Source organism: Melanostigma gelatinosum, assembly GCF_949748355.1.
Source record: "Melanostigma gelatinosum genome assembly, chromosome: 18".
Lineage (NCBI taxonomy): Eukaryota > Metazoa > Chordata > Actinopteri > Perciformes > Zoarcidae > Melanostigma > Melanostigma gelatinosum.
Window position 1 is genome coordinate 15,534,954 of NC_136651.1, and position 16,832 is coordinate 15,551,785.

Consider the following 16,832-nt stretch of genomic DNA (forward strand, 5'->3'; position numbering starts at 1 on the left):
ATGTCAGACTTGGTACATATTGGTTTCAATTGTGTTAAAAAATGACCACAGATATCGGCCTCAGAAATTCAGTATCTAGTGGGTTTCAATATTAAAGATCTCTGATACGGCATTGTGTGCAATGTCACAAAGGTCTCTATTTTGCCTGGTAACGATGGCAATCACATGGATTACTGAGGGCTCTACAGCCAGCACAATACAGAGTTAAATGGAATTCAGCCATCCAGTTTTTCTGTCTTTGTTAAAATGTTTGCTGTGCAAATGCTTGTGAGCAGTAGAGCTTTACGGTAACACTGGTGCTGCAGAATTAGTCTTCTCTTTTACGGCATTTAATTCACTGATTTTGCAAATCTATCCAGATTTACATCGAGGAAATGTACACAATCAATTGCAAACTCCCTTCAGAATCTTTATTGCTTGTAAGACACGTAGGTCTCGTGAGGTACAGATGCAAAGGCTCCTCACAACTTCAGTTACAGTACATCACAAGCCACACGTATTTAAAGCTAATGGACAGAGCAGAGTGGGAGCTATTATCACTTCAACCCATTCACATCTGAGACCGTAGGGGAACCAGGCCCCCCCTGTCCATCCGCCATCCCCAGGGGGACTTCAGCACAGCTTTGCTGTACGACACCACCTGCCATCCGCACCACACGAGTCAGTGTGTACATCATCGGGATCAAAAGGCCGGCTGGATAACTGCTTGAATCCATCTGCTGCTGTATAGGCCGAGACCAGAAGTCATCTGTCGCTTAACGTTTTACTTTTAGGTAGAAACACAGCCGAACCATGCTTTGATAGTTGTATATAAGTGTTGGACAGAGCAATGTGCATCTGTTACCTGACATTTAGACGGTAATGCTGACACCTTAAGAGCTTTTATCCATTCAGCTCGGAGCCTTCTGTTTTCCACAGACACACAATTAGCCTCAGTTATCCTGGAAAGCCGGGCTTTTAAACCCACAGATCATACTGAGGATGCATAGTTGGAGGCTGAGGTCATGACTGGAAAGCCGTATCTGTTTACAAGACGGATTCCTCCTGTGCGGGGCTCCAAACCATACACTTGCAGCTGTCCCGGAACACTTATTGGCCTTTTTGACGAAGATTCAGCTGTGTGACATTTATCCTGATGGAAAACTGTGCAGTTCAAGACAACTCAGCAACACAGAAACACACTAGTAACCTTCATGTTAAACGCTTAAAGGGTAAATTTACAAAAGGGTAAAATTACAAAAAAAACCATTTCATCACTCAACCCTATCTAACCGTGCAAATAGTTTTGGTTTAAAGGACAGCCTCTGAGAGTCCCTTCATAGTTTACATGTCTGCTTCAGAAAACACTTTCATTATGTGATGACAATGACCAACAAAGCAATCAGAGCTGATAGAGTCCATTTGAATGCACTCCAGTATTGGTCATATAAACATATACACAGACCAAAGACCCACTACAATCACTCTTGGAACCCATTGGCTGTGGGTCTGACGACGGATAAGCCTCAGGGGACAAGGGGCTATATTTCTGGGGATCCGGTGTAGCCGCGGTTATGCCGGCCAAGTCTTCCTTCTCCATGCACTGCTCATTATTTACAGTCCAATTAGCAACTTGAGATGCGAGACTGGAGTTGGAGTTGAGAGACGAAGTGTACGACCGGATTGTTTCTCAAGTGGCCAGTTTACAAGCTCATTTTAAACCAATAAAAGACGACAGTCGGCGGGTTTCCCAGATTGCATTTCGGCCAATGCGTCCCGCCTCTTTTGCTTTCCACGCGGACCGTTGCCTGCATTCAACCAAAGCCTGCAAATGTTGACATCTGTGGTTGAAAGTGAAATATTTCTACATGGATGGATTCGCACAGCATTTTGCACAGACATTCATGGGACCCACATAAATGTCCTAATAACATTGGTGATCCCCTGCATTTAAAGCAGAGACATTGATATTTGTTTATTGCTTCTTGAAATATTTTTCACGGTGTATAGCTCAGCAGCCTGTTATTTATGATGGCGTAACCAGATTATGGCTGTTTCTGTAGCTTTCAGTCTTTTAATAAGCTTTTAATGAGGAGTTAACGTGCTGTGTATCAAGACTGAGCTGACAGCGGCGTTCTGTCACCAGTCAGAGGAGCTCCACTGCTGAGAGGCTGATGCTTAGAAAGTAGTTCCAGTGAAATAACAAGGTTTTGTGCAATACATATAAAACTCTCTGCATTGCTAGAGACCACATTTAATGATAGAATATGTTGGGTGACCCAACTACTTCAGGGCCACAGTGTACAATCACAAAGACTTGATGGCCTTAAAACATCTCAAGTGGTATTCAACAAACGTTCTCCGACAACAATACGAGAACCTGATTCATGCACATTCCAGTGTCCTCAAGCCCAAATGCTTCATTCCTTTTCCATATTTATTCAAGCTCGCCCCATTAAATGAATTTGCCAGTCAGCACTGAGGTACAGAAAGAATGCAAAGCTTGGCTTAAGACCGCTCAGCATTTCAGCAATACAGATCTCACCCACAAGCGGTTGGTCCAAGACCAAGAGTCAAAAGTGTGGAGCTCCTTCCCAGTCTAAACATCGTCCAAGATGGCCAGCGATTTAACAAGTGCACCCTTCAACATGAGTCAATGCCCATTCTCGACTCCCGTCTACAAAGTCTACGCGTGTCAATTCAATATGACAAAGTCAAACAAACAGCACTGTAAGGGTTTCTGCGGGGTGCTAATATGTTGGCAGCTGGCAAGCAGAATGAGGCCTCTGGGCTGAAGAGTGGAGTGAAACACAAATAAACACGACGGCATTCGTTTTCACAATTTGTAGATTTTCAAATGAAAATCATGTGCTTTCTGAACTTTGCTGACCTTGGACACTCCGTGTCACGTGAAGGAAAGAAAGGCTCCCATTGTGGCCTGAACAGTGGAGCGTTTGAGCCAGGTGTGAATGGGGTTTTCTCCAAACCACCTTAACCTCCCTGTGCACAGCTTCAGCGGCAAGCAGGAAGTCATCTTCTCCTCACGATCAAGGTTACACTTGCGTGTTTGTTTAATAGACAGGAGAGTGCTGTGCTTCCTTTCTAAAGACACTACATTGTGAGAACATACTTTATTTTTCATTCGCTGATGTCAAAGAGAAACTGAACAGCGATCAGTGTGAAAGGGATAAAAAAGAGCATCTCAATCCATAAGCTTACCTTTTGTCTCGACCACAGTTTGTCAGGCTTGATAAAAAACTGTCTGACACTATCTCAACTAAAAGTGGAGCACCACAGGGAACAGTTGTATCCCCCTTTTTATTCTCACTTCATACAGCTGACTATAGGCAGAGCCATGTGTCCTGTAACATCCAAAAGTCCTCAGATGACACTGCCCCGGTTGGTCTACTTACCCGCGGCAACGACCCGGCCTATAAACGGGACTTTGACTCCTTTGTCAGCTGGTGTGAACATTTTTTTTATCTAAATGTTGGAAAGACCAAAGAGTTGGTTATTGATTTCAGAAGGAAGAACGAGGAGGTTTCCCCAGTGATAATTGCGGGTCAGCAAATAGAAATTGTCCAGTCATGTAAACATCTTGGGGTCTATCTGGACGGTAAATTAAACTGGAAGAACACTGATGCTGTATTTAAAAAAAGGCTCAGTCAATACTTTCCTTCTTGAGGAAGCTTGCATCCTTTGATATCAGCAGAAAGCTTCTTCATGTTTTTTAATGAACACCTTTAGATGTGTTTTTTTAGATTCAGCATCTTTCAGTCATGTGTCATATGGCATTTTCTGGTGTGATTTATTCTTTGTAATGTGTTTTTTGTGTGTTGTGCACTGTGGACTGTGTCTATTGTTGTCTGTATGTGTTTTTGGTGGCAAATGAGTTTCTCCATTGGGGATTAATAAAGTTTTCTAATCTAATCTAATAAGTAATGTCGTTTTGTGTGTATTATGTGTACTGTCCTCTAAGTATAGAGCTGTAAATCATTTGAAAAACAATCTTACATTCAGTCGCTCTTTCATTCGTGTCACACAGTGTCACGCGGTCTTCATCTTCGCCTTGAAAACAGCAGTTCTGGAACTTTCTATCATATCACATGAGCTTCACATGGACGAGAGTATTCAGAGTACTCAGAATAACAGTGAAAATGCAAACATTTACAATTCCAGGGGAACAGGTCCTTTTCACAGCAGCCGTTTTGACATGTCACTGTAGAGTAAACACTGGTGTTATTTATGACACTGATTATGTTCCATTTAAGTGGTATTGTGCACGCTGGCTCATTGGAATGGCTGTGGCACACTAAATAGAATGGTACCATAATACATTTTTTTATTAATTACAGCTGTGTTTACCCTGCTATGACATGTCAAAATGGCTGCTGTGAAAAGGGCCCATTGGGCATGCTGATGATCAGCGTTGTAGTAAATCAAAATTATCCTTGCCTCAATTTATAATTTTTTATATTGGAAGAATTTTAAGACAGCATTGCTCACTGTAACTTTCAACACAGATAACCATATTTTACTGCACACATTACAAATATAAGGCCTGGATACAAAACACAGAAATTAAGTTAAGTTGTACCGAAAACAAAAAACTGTAGCAATCCAAATTGCTATTACAGGCATGCTTTGGCAAGATTTGTTGTTTTGGCAAGACAAAATAAAGTTATTGTCTCGTTTCGGCTCTCACAGGTTATTTTTGGCCACTGAGCAGCTCCACTGGACCAATTCAGAGTAGAGTATTGTAGGGAAGTGAGGACTGTTGGTGGTTCACTTCCCGAAATGAGATTTTTCCACTGGCCTTCACTACTCAAGTTCTGGGGATTAATAGGTTCGGTTCAACGATTTTGAGGTGCCAGTGGACTTTCTCACAGGAAGAAACTCCTGAAACTTGAAAATAAGTTCAAATTTGTACTTCAAAGTTGTACTGCAAAGTTTGAAGTTGTTGACTGGTTCCGTACCAAATAATGCACGAGTATAACCCACTTCTGATGTGATGAGGGCATTTTTGTATGCTAGTTCCAGACCGGTTGGATAAAAAAATCGACCAATCATAGCTTAGTAGGGGGGTTTAAATTGGTGATTTCATCTTCATGAACAGCAAGCTAGCTGGCTACATCCATGAAAAACAGCAACTGAGAAGTGGCCACAAATATGGCGAAGTGTGAATGACATTTAGACGCAGCTGTTGTCAGTCAATTTGTCTTAAAATAAAGTATTTCTTTGATGTTTTGATCTGACATAGTAATCTCAAATAACAATCAAATAATACAAGTACTCATCTGGTCTTTAAATTGATCTCATCTGGCTTCAGACATGCCTCTTACGAACTTCCTCCACAGTGGTCACGTACAGCACATCTCGATGTTCACATTACATCATGTTGACTGAAGCACCAACAGACTGTTCACTGTGTGACATCACTGAGCATAACAAAATAACCACTAAAGGGCTATTAAGTTAATGTTGTTACGCACCGGAACTATCAGAGGTTATATCACTGTTTTACTTAGAGGGAAGTGGGCCAGTATTTGTGTTTTGATTTACGAGATCAGTAATAATGAGAACAAGACTGCTCATGAATCTAGTGCTTGGTGCTGTGATAGGTGGTTTGTTGGTGTATTATTTCCCTCTGTGATGACAAGTTCTATAGGCTGGTTTCTCATGCAGTACTGTAGCATTTAAGGTTTGCTTTGTTGATTCTGGACGTATATTTTTATTAAATGGGGGACCAACAACGCCACCTGGGGACTTACACCCTGGGAAATATAAACTTAAACAACCCTAATATATTACTTGCCAATGTATTAAGGGTACACAGATTCACTACCGATATTTGGACAGAGACACGTTTGTTTTAAAGAATTCAATGAAAATCACTAAAATGACTAAGACATGCAGAACAAAGGAAAAACAGCCAAAACATGCAAAGCAAAAGCAAAACAAGAAAAAGAGGCAAAACAATCAGACAAAATGGAGGCAGCAAAACAGCAGCAGGTGAACCTACAAATGATGAACAAAGGTTAAAAGGGCACACCATGCTGCAAAATAATAGAAATGAGTCAGACGGCAACAAGAGGAGGAATATGCGTGACACTCACCACCAGAACAGGGGCCAAGAAGGAGTGGGGCCAAGGCCACAGGTGCCTTTTAAATGCTGGCACTAATTGGGGGGGGGGGGGGGGGGTACGATGCATCCGCTGGTCCCCGCAAATGTCTCTACAAAATTTCAAGGCAAACCATTGAATTGCTGTTGGGATATTTCAATCTGGACCAAAGTGGGGAACCAACCAACAGGCTGACATCGCCATCAACGCCACCAGTGTAGCTAAAAATGCAGAAGGGTGTTTCATAACACTTATTGCTGTTTTGAAGGTTTATCCACATAAAACAAAAAAAGATATTTAAGCGGTTTCCCAAGTTGCAACTCTTTTTCTTTTCTTTTTTCTTTCTACAGTGCTACCAACAGTGTGCTCTCGGTGTAGTGTGTACAGTGCTGTGAAAGCACTTTGGTAAATTAGAGTGGAGTCATTTTTTCCATCAGCTTTCCACTCATGAAGGTGAGCTCCTCCTCCTGATGAGGAGGACTCTCATCCCACTCAAGAAGCTACGGATAATTACGCCATTTGTCAAGTCACTCTCCTGTCACACTGAATTCAATTGATTATAGAGCTCTTTCCTCGTTGAAATTAGTCACCTCAGACATGGTGCATGTATTCTGTGGAGCTTCTCTGCCTTGCCGTGGGGAAATTATGTTTCTGATTGTTGCAGATGACTCCTCAGTCAGCAACGTCAAGAAATGAATGAATGAAATCGCTCCAATTATTGTCAGATGCTTCATTCCGCCAAGAATCAGGGACAAACTGCTTTTCCTCAAAGTTTAATTGTTACTTTTTTGTCGTTCTCAGGAGTGTTTTCTGGTAGTTTGACCAATCATCCCACACACACACAGCAACCTCCAGGGACTCAACAGTGAACAGAAGCACAGCTATTGATTGTATCAGTCAATAAGAGCTAGTTTCCTCCCCAACTATTATACTAATGCATTTAGGGTGGATGTCCCGGCTAGCCTTGCAGGCCAGGTTATAAAGTGCACCAGAGCTCCTAAATTATTCACAATGCCCTTCCACCAGCTCCGGGCCTCCATTAGAGACAGCGGGGGAATCGGGGGAGGGGGGCGATGATGTCACCCGGCCCCATGGAGCAAGTCAAGGGCACCTGGGACTGAATGATGGAGTCAGCTGTGGAGAGGAGGACCACAGCTCTGCCGGAAGAGTCTTTCTGAGCAGAAGAGTGCTCTGCCTCTGCAGGTCACCTCACCAACAGGGCTCATGAGGGAACGCTGTCTGTGAATACAAGCTTATGTAACCACGGCTCATAATGACCAATGACTGCGGAGGGAGAATAGAAGCAGCTGAACTGACACAAATGGAGAGACACATTTGACAAGAAAGAGAAGCCCTACTTCAATACTATATAACCAAGCTGTAAAAGTACAGATGGAGATGGGTGACGAATGAAAGGAAAAACCAACAGCAGGTGTCATAGTTAGCCTCCGGAACAGCTATAGTGCTCCTTGTCATAGATTCAGAAACTCTACTGGAGGGAAGAACTCTTCTTCCAAAAGTTATTCCCTCATTTGGTGTTCTGATGACAGTGGTGGAGAGTGCTGTCATAGGTATTCAACCGCCTAAAGGACCCCTACAAGCGGCTACAACTTCCGACATGGCGCTTAGAACCAGGGACAATAGGATTTTTTAAATGAGCAGGCATAACGGGGGACCAAGGACCAGTCAGGAGGGGCCCATGGGAAATCAGAAAATCTGAAATAAATAGGGTGTTGAAAATTGGCTTAGAAGGCATTGGGCATACTTTCAGGCACGCATGCAGAGCACTGTGCTCGCATACAGGTGGTATTACATGAAAAGTGTCACCAACCTGGAATCGCAACTTTAACCCAATGGCTTTTGGTTTGCACCAGGGGACCACACAAAGGACCTAAAGGTCCCACTGAACCTCCTTATTGCCCTCTAGTAGACCAGGACCTGTTGAACCTCCTCAATGACCACTACAACAATCTGTGTCCTGTCATGTTGAACTATTCCTTTGAGGCCTGAAGTCAGGGAACAAAAGTTTGCCTCCACAGCAAACACCACAGATTACATGACAAAGTGTAACATGATTGGCTCTGCAGGATGAACACATCTCTCACACCTCTTACTGTATGTCAGGAAACATTTCTCAAAACCCACACAATATTAAAAAAGCACAAGCGGTTTGATGGATGAACCGCTGAAAGAGATTACAAACCATCCTCCCCACAACCAGTGGTTTTCATCAGTCTGATACTGACAGACTGCCAGGAGAGAAATTGTATGGAAATTCAGATTGAAGTGATCCACAGTAAAAATGCAACCACTACTTTATGAGTTGTTCTGGCAAGCTTGTGAGTGAAAACACCACCGCGTGAAACGTGAGAAAAAGGGGAGGAAAGCCTGATTTAACAGATTCAACTGACCGTTTTTTTGTCGTACACAAGCAGCAAATACAGCCATCATCCGATCTCACCGGGAGGACGACTGCTTATTCACCTTTTCCGACAAATTGTATTGACGAGATTCGGCTTAATAACAACCTCCATATATACCACTTGACTATAAACATATTCCCACTGTACTGCTTCTTCTTGTGACATTGTGAACTCAGGGAACCCTTGTGAGAGGCTATGGAAATGGAAGACAAGAAAGGTTATTTAACTTGGACAATACAGTCAAAATACAGGCTGTGCCTTGCCTCTGATCGAAATTTAAAAGCACATGAAATAGGCCATGCATGCTTCTAGCGTAGTGTGAGGAATTTCTCCTCTACGGCCGGTCTGCTTCTGTCTCATTTCTGGGAAGTTCAGCGCGTAGAATGCCCAGCAAAAACATTAAAACGCAGCGGAAAACCAACACAGTCAGAGAGAAGAAAGAAACCCTGTTGCCAAGAGTCATCTTTCTTTCTCTATCTCCCTGACACTCTACATGTCCTCTGGGCAAAGGGCTTCATGAAGCAAGGAAAGGTCTTCAAATCACTTGCACAGGCAAACATCGGGTGTGCCTTTGCTCTGATGAACTGTGGGATAGTCAAGCAAGGATGAAGGATGGACGTCCTGGGCAAACAGGGACATCACAAAATCTGTGTTTGAATGCAGTGCTTGATTCAGAATGAACAAATGAAGGCACAGTGGGAATAAGTCAGAAATGTTATCAAGGTCTCAACTGTTTAAAATACCACACGGACAAAGTCCTGACTTCTGCTAGCGTAATAACAGCGATGCTTTGAGCAAAATGCTAACATATCATAAAATGTTGACCATGTTAGTTTAGTGTGTTAGCGTGCTAACGTTGATCCTTTGCTAATTCCTGCCCAGGAAATAAAAATACGGGCCAATCATAGCGTAGCATCAGTATCCAGCTCTGCTCCATAGACTCTCATGCAATCGTTTCAGATTTTCTTCATTTTAGACTAGTTTTGTTGATTTTAATGGTTAAAATAGTGTGCCTGTGGCACGTGTAATAATACTCGTGACCCTCAGCTTTCATTTTGATCCCAACTATACACCAGTAAAAATTAGCTTCTTGCGCGGTGGTGACCCCATCACAGTGACAAAATCTATCCGCAGACATAAAAATGGCATGATGACACACACACACACACTCAAAAGGTGAAGACAAAACTAGCAACACGCTGTCACAACTGGTAATGAGGAAGTAACGCATTGTAGCGAATGTAATAGCTGAGCTGACAATGGTGCTCTCCACCAATCAGAGCAGCTCCACCGTTAAAAGATACTGATTGATTCAGTGACAATGCTGCTGCAGTGTCAAAGATTTGCTCGTAAATGTAATGAACACCTCCACACTGAACCCCATACTGAGAGGCAGGACTGAGGCCTGCATGGAGGTGGAGGTGCCACTGGTGTGTGAATGAGAGACATAATGAAGCCCTTTGTCCTGGTAGAAAAGGGCTACCTCTGGAAGTGCAGTCCATCTAAAAAGATTGAGCATTCAAACATCTTGCTTCTGCCATAATTCTTTAAAATCATCGGCGCTTCCTTTGGCCTTTGGTGATTAACAGCTAGTCAGGCTCAAACATGTTGAACAGCTACACTGATAATTCCAACCGACTAAGAGGAATTCAATTAGCGCCGGACATCGGAGAGCCCTTTGGCGCCAGATGTCATATAACTGGTTGACCAAACTACGAGACTGATCATATTATGGAACAAAGGGTTGAGATGGACCTAATTACATTTCAGTATCAGGTTTCAGTCACATAGAGACAGTCATTATCAATGCACATTATGCAATAAATCGAGAGATTAAGTACGATGCTTACGACTTGAGACAGATGGTCGAGCAGATGTTCACCCTAAAATAGAATGAACACTATCTGATCAAATACAGCTTTTCTAAAAAATGAGGTCTATAAATAAAGTATAACTCACTGTGAAACATAAGTGCCAATGTATGCCTTTTATCTCTTAGATGTCTCTACAAAACGTGTTCTCAATCACAGGTTTTTTTAAAGAAATAAAGGACAACAGACAAATTGATTATATGTCTGTGTACTAATCTGTGCATGGTGTTTGTTTAAAAAATAAATCTGCCTTTAAAAACTAATTTTCAAGACCTGGCCTCAAGTGTTTTCGCTGCACAACCATCCTCAGGCTAAAAGCTGACTCCTTCTCAGTCTGGGAGTCCCTGTGGTCTGACCGAACCCTGTCCTCTTCTTCCTTCTATGGAAGGAGAAAGTGTACGTCTTCCTCAGGGATCAGAAGGTGCGGCAGAGGCAGAAAACACTGCAATGACCACAGTTTTTCACTGTGGCCTGCCGCATTGATCTGACAAGGGTCGACTGTGTTTGGGCTGAGATTTTTGGCACCAATTGCAAAATCTTTAAGCTTGATGGTGCTCTTAATTATTTTCCGAGTTCTAAAGAAATTCATCAGGAAAAAAAGACCAAAACAGCAAGAGCATCTACCTTTTAAAATAACCCCTAACTGGTTTGCTTTTAATTTGAAATACATACATATATACATACTTTTGGAAAGGAGGAGCTGATAGACAGAATCAGTGGTGTGGAAATGCGTTGTTGTACAGATGCTGGTGCAGCCACCAAAGCCAGCGCCTGTTCTTAGACGGGATTCTCCTGTTACTGTGTCTAAAGATGTGTAATAATGGAAGTTTGCTATAACAATTTGATAAGGTAAATGTTTAATTCTATGTCTGTGAAGACCCAATATTATTTCCGTGGTGACCTCTTGCTGGAGGAGATGTAACCAGAATTTTGGTTTAATGTCCCATCCAAAAATAATTTTTCAATAAGTACTGATACAATTTTACACGATCTAAAATTTCTGCATCCTTGTTGTCAAAAATCACACGATGCATCTTCACATATGTGATCAAGATTATTAACTCAACTGAAGTAAGAAATAAGTAAGCTAGACTTAATGTCTCAGAGACATAAATAAAAAAATATAGTGCAGTTGCAATTTGGTAAAACAATGCACTGATTTGTATCTTAACAGCCCAGACAGAATAATCACTTGGCCAAATAATGGGTTCCAGATGTTCTTTTTCTCTCCAAGGCACCCCATTGAGGGTGAAAGCCATTTGTTATCAACTGTGCAAAACGAGCCCTGTTGAACAAACAAAAATGTGCAGGAACTATACACAGATGACTTCTTTCCTGCTATAATTAGCCTTCATGTGTTCACCTCCTTTCACTGCGTCAGCTGTTTCAACCATTTCAGACAACTGCAGGCATACGCTGCCACAGCTTGAGCAGTCTCTCTGTCCAAAACCGTAGCATGTTAAACCCTTCCCTGCTCTCCTCTGTAATGGTAAAATAACACGAATTCTGCTTTGTGCATCAGAGAGCCACATCAGGAGCTGAGCAAGATGCAAAAGGTGTGACATAATTCATCTTTCTTTTTTACATGCCTCATGTTCCATTTTTGTTACCTATCATTCACTTTTATAGCCAAGCAGGTGTTAAGCCACCAGCCTTAACTTTGGAGGGGATTTATTTATTCGTATACATTTCTTTGTGTATATGAGGTTTATCAATTTTTCTTCTCTTATTTTTCTTTACATATTTTCTGTTTTTTGTTGTTTTCTACAGGGCGCCTAAACTCCCAAATCATGATTTATTTAATACATTAGTTTATTGCTAAAATTAAACCTTGTGAGCACAATACATCAACTAAATTATTTGTACCCCTAAGATAAAAAGAACAATATTTAAGACTTTGAGGGCTCTGTAACTTTAAAAATAAAACATAACGCTGTAATTTGTCACAAAAACAAAAGGACCCTGTGTCCATGCGGCTTCAAACTCAGCCCTGGACCTTTAGACAACGTTTGCTTCTGCTGGTGTCTGGACCATAGACTTCATACAAGAAGGTCGAGAACAGTATTTCAGAATCAGAATCAGAACCGTTTATTGCCAAGTACGTTACACGATGGATGAACGTCACAGTAAAGCAGCCAGAAAGACAGTCAACAACATCCATTTACTCAGCGTCTTGTTCTGGAAAGCCATCGACGGTGTTCTGGGTTTCGTCAAGCCAACATTTGGTGAAGTGGCTTTTGGTGCCACAGTAGGCTCCTGTTGATAATGTGTTCATTTGTCTTTTGTAATCCAAAGTATAGGTTACCTTGCTGTAACCATGCTTGCAATTAATCATGACTTTCTTACATTTCATAACACGTGAAATCTTGCTCCTTTTGATTTGGGTCTTTGACTTTAACTCTGATGCATTGATCACAGGCACATCGATGTTGTTCATCCTGCCTGTACGTTGTGTTACGCCATGTATGAAAGTGGACTCTACATTCACAGTATGCCTCTGCGATCCCTGATTCCAATTTATTTTGTGCATTTGTTTTCCAAAAAAGCTGCAATTTGAATTCTTTCTTGCAAATCGCCACTCAAGAAGATCATTAAACTTCCATTCCCTGAGTTCCACTGTCCAATGGCTTCTTAAGAGCCTTATCGTCCTAAGTGGAATTATTCCGAGGGAAAGGGGACGCAGTAGTGTGTGTCGCATGAAGCACACAGACAAGCCGTGCTTTCCACCCTTTTAAGCTGAAGACAGTTTCAGTGGACAGCAAACCTTTCTCCTGCTGGTCCAGCTATTAATAGTGCTGTTCTTCCAGAAGAAACAACAGGCAAGGAAAGCGAGCCGTACAATGCCTCCCCTGCAGAAGATACAACGTGCATTTTAATCCCTCAATTAACTGGAGCAATTTTGAGCCAAGCATTTAGTATTATTAAGTGCAAGACAAAAAAATGGGAAAGTACAATAATGAATTATTGATGAAGTAATTTTGGTTTATGGATGTGGAGTTATGCAGTTTTGGTGTTATTGTAGCAGCAGTATTATATTTAATTCTGGAAAAAGACATAAAATCTTCTCTACTGATTGAGAAGGAGAAATAAACAGAAAGACCATTTGAAATTATAAACCCAATTCACAGCAATTATTGCATTTTTCTACAGCCATTATTACACCACACTTTATTGTAGCACAGCATACAAGTATCGTGCTCATCGTTGTTTTATTTGTCGCTCAATGATTTAAATGTGGTAATTTGTAAACAGTGTAATATACTATACTGTAATATGAAAAAAGCTCTTGAGAAATATCTCAAGGTATTCCGGATTTGTCAGATGGATAACTCATGGTAAGTTAAATTAAAACCCTCATATCCTTACCAACTGATTAACAAAACAGTTGCACAGCCTCTCGTTTAACTGTTTCCAGATGTTGCTCTCCATAGTTATCAGTAAAGCGAAACACCTTCCGATAAAACGTTTATCTGGATTGCTTATTATTATGAGGTAAGTACAGTAAATGCCAAAAGGCTCTCCTTGTAATTTGTCATCATTTAAAATGGAAAGTCTTTTGTATTTAATGCCAAGGACTTGACGCAATATGACAAAAAGTTGTAGAGCACGGATGTCAAACAGGAAAATACACACTGCGGTAGGAATTTCTATCTGTTGGAAATACTGCAGTTTACACTACATTAGTTTATCTTCCCGGCAATATGACTCATTAATTGCCCTTTCAGATTCATCAGTAAAGCCGAGTAAAACCATTCGTCCACAATAAAACAATGCAACGAGTCTTCAGCCAAACTAGCAGCTCTGTGAGGCTTTAGTGGACCTGCTAATGGTGTTAAAAGAAAACGATTACAATTTGTCCTATGGGGACCAAGAAGGTCTGGACAACTATTTGATGACATTTTGTAAAGGTATTTTACTCAAAATTAAAAATGTCAACCTGATGGTGGCGTGAGAGGAATAGTCAGGGTTTACCAAAGTCAGTAGGATTCATCATCTGGGGACCATGAAGTCTTTGCAAAATGTAAAGACAGGAATAGCTGTGGAGATATTTCCAGCTGGAGAGACGTGTTGAACTGACAGACGAACTAACCACCTTTGCCATCTCTAGAGATGCACCACAAGCATCACTAGCACACGGCGAACAGACATCCTGTTCTTCTCTCTTCGGCAAAACCATCATCAGTAGAAATTACATTTTTTACATGCTGTATTTCTGCCTTTGTCTTCAGCCAAATTGTTTTTCCAACCACACCCTTACTCCCAAATACCAAAAAGGTGCCGACATTCCAAGAAAAAACATCCTCTTTTCTGCTGACTCACTGCTCTCACTCTGTATTCTGTGAGGAATGTTCTGCAGTTGTTGACTGAGCCACTAGTATTCACAAGTCCCAACGGAACCTCGCATACATGCATGAGCGTAAAACACTTTGAATTAATTTACATTATCAACTCCCACACATCCTTCTGCACCAACAGCGTCTTACTGCACCATATAACTCTCTTCTCTGGTGTCACAAAGGACGGAAACGAGATAGTGTGCAATCATCTTTTCACCAAATGTTCTTGTCCTGCTAATAAATCAACAGGTCGGAAAACAACTTCATTGTTAGAGGTAACAATACAACAGGTTATCAAACCCTCATTGCTTATTAACTGTGCAGAAAGAGGTCTGTGTTTGAATCTGTGGACCTTCATTATCAGCTGTATTTGGCAAGGCAGAAGCCACGGAAGTTATAATGAGCCAAATCATCTGTAATTGATGTTTATCGGACATCAGGAAGCTTCCTGATTGATTGAAAGGTCATTTTCGATCAAACCCTGCCTCTCCTTGATGAGGGCCGGACACATCTGCAAAGCTTAGGAAATCATTCAGCCTGATGCTCTGATGAGCTCTTGTATGGTTGGAAATACTCTCCCGAGAGTCCGCCTCTGTTCTGCAGGCGAGAAGTCACCAGCATACGTCAGAAAATAGTCATTTACCAGTATGCAGGATCTGATGTAACAAACTCGTATGTGTAAAAAAGTCTGTAATTTTATCGGAACTGCTGAAATTGGGCGAGTCATAGGTGTTATCAAGGTGACTCCTCCCATTGCAGATGTTTTTTGGTAAACCAGATGTACAATGCGTCCAAAGGAAGCCTGTTAGTGCAACTACTTCAGCTGTTTGAGGTACTACTGCAGGAACACATTGATAAGAAACATCCTGAATGTTTATTGTGAAATGTGCCCTCTTACTTCTATTCACCGGTGTCTAGTTTTCAGTTTTAAAGAAGTAGTTCAACATTGTGGCTTTCTTGTCAGTGTTAGATGAGAAGATCGATACCACTTTCATGTCTGTGTTAAGTATTGAGCTGAAGCCTGGAGGTGATTAGCCTAGCTTAGCATTAAGACTGGAGGCAAAGGGAAACAGCTAGCCTGGGTCTCTCCAAAGCCCAACAGTTAACCTACCAGTATACCTCTAAAGCTCACTAACATATCTTATCTAATCCGTACACAAACGGAGAAGTACCAATGGCAATTCTGTTGCGTGCTGTAACTATCAAACCAGTTATTTTATGCCATCATTTATGAACAGATCTGAAAGTCGAACTGTAACCCTCATAATCCCAGTTTTAAGAGTTAAGTCGTGAGACAGATAGCAAACATGCACAAGACATAAGGCAGAATTCAGTAGTTTTAATTATCAGATTTGCAATAATTTAAATATAGATACATCGATTTTTGGATTATGTTGCAACTCAGTGTTAGGCAGGAAAGGATGTGGTGGTCGTCCTCTGTTTTGGCGCCTGGACAAGCAGAGCAAACTGTCCTAGACTTCCCAGCATGGCCGATACACCCGTCCCACCATGCACCTCATCGTGTCCCTCCTCAGAATGGGCATGCTCAGGTCCCGGCCGACGTCTCTGTGCTCGATGACCTGGCCGTTGTCGTCAGCTCTCCGCTTGTAGACGGACAGTCCGCTGTGCAGCACCCGCAGGTCCCTCCACAGGCTTGGATCGGCGATGGCGATTACCCTCGGCCCTCTGGTTCTGCCCGCCGTGGCCAGGTCTGCGTCGCCCAGGGCGTTTTCTGATGCCTCGTTGCTCAGCAGCGAGGCCAAAGTATCCTGCTCCAAGGAGCCGTCGTCAGTCTTGCCCATAGGCAACGCCACTGACAGAGCATAGCACTCGAATAACAGTGCTGCGGCGAAGATGACGGACATGAGTGACTGTCTCATGGTGAAGGTCTTCCAGGAGGTGCAAAGCGTTGGCTTCGAGGATGGGTTCCTTTCCAGGGCTCTTTGCTTCGTTGTACTGACCCAGAGATCGTATCGTCCTCTTTTATATCATTTCGGACAAGCTGGATTGGCCACGTTGAATCGTATCTCATCATTGCTTCTCCTGTTGTGCTCAGGAAATTAGTTGAACGCAAGGCAGTTGGGCAGAAGTCTTGCAGTT

General features: G+C 42.1%; 1 protein-coding gene across 1 annotated transcript; it reads right to left on the bottom strand.

The window, feature by feature from the left end:
• Positions 1-16,204: 16,204 nt before the first annotated feature.
• Positions 16,205-16,612, bottom strand: pmchl (pro-melanin-concentrating hormone, like; the record flags this gene model as incomplete). The annotated part of the gene is made up of 1 exon (XM_079290000.1): positions 16,205-16,612. One exon carries the CDS (start codon positions 16,610-16,612, stop codon positions 16,205-16,207), a length of 408 nt encoding a protein of 135 aa, XP_079146126.1.
• Between the last annotated feature and the right edge of the window lie 220 nt (positions 16,613-16,832).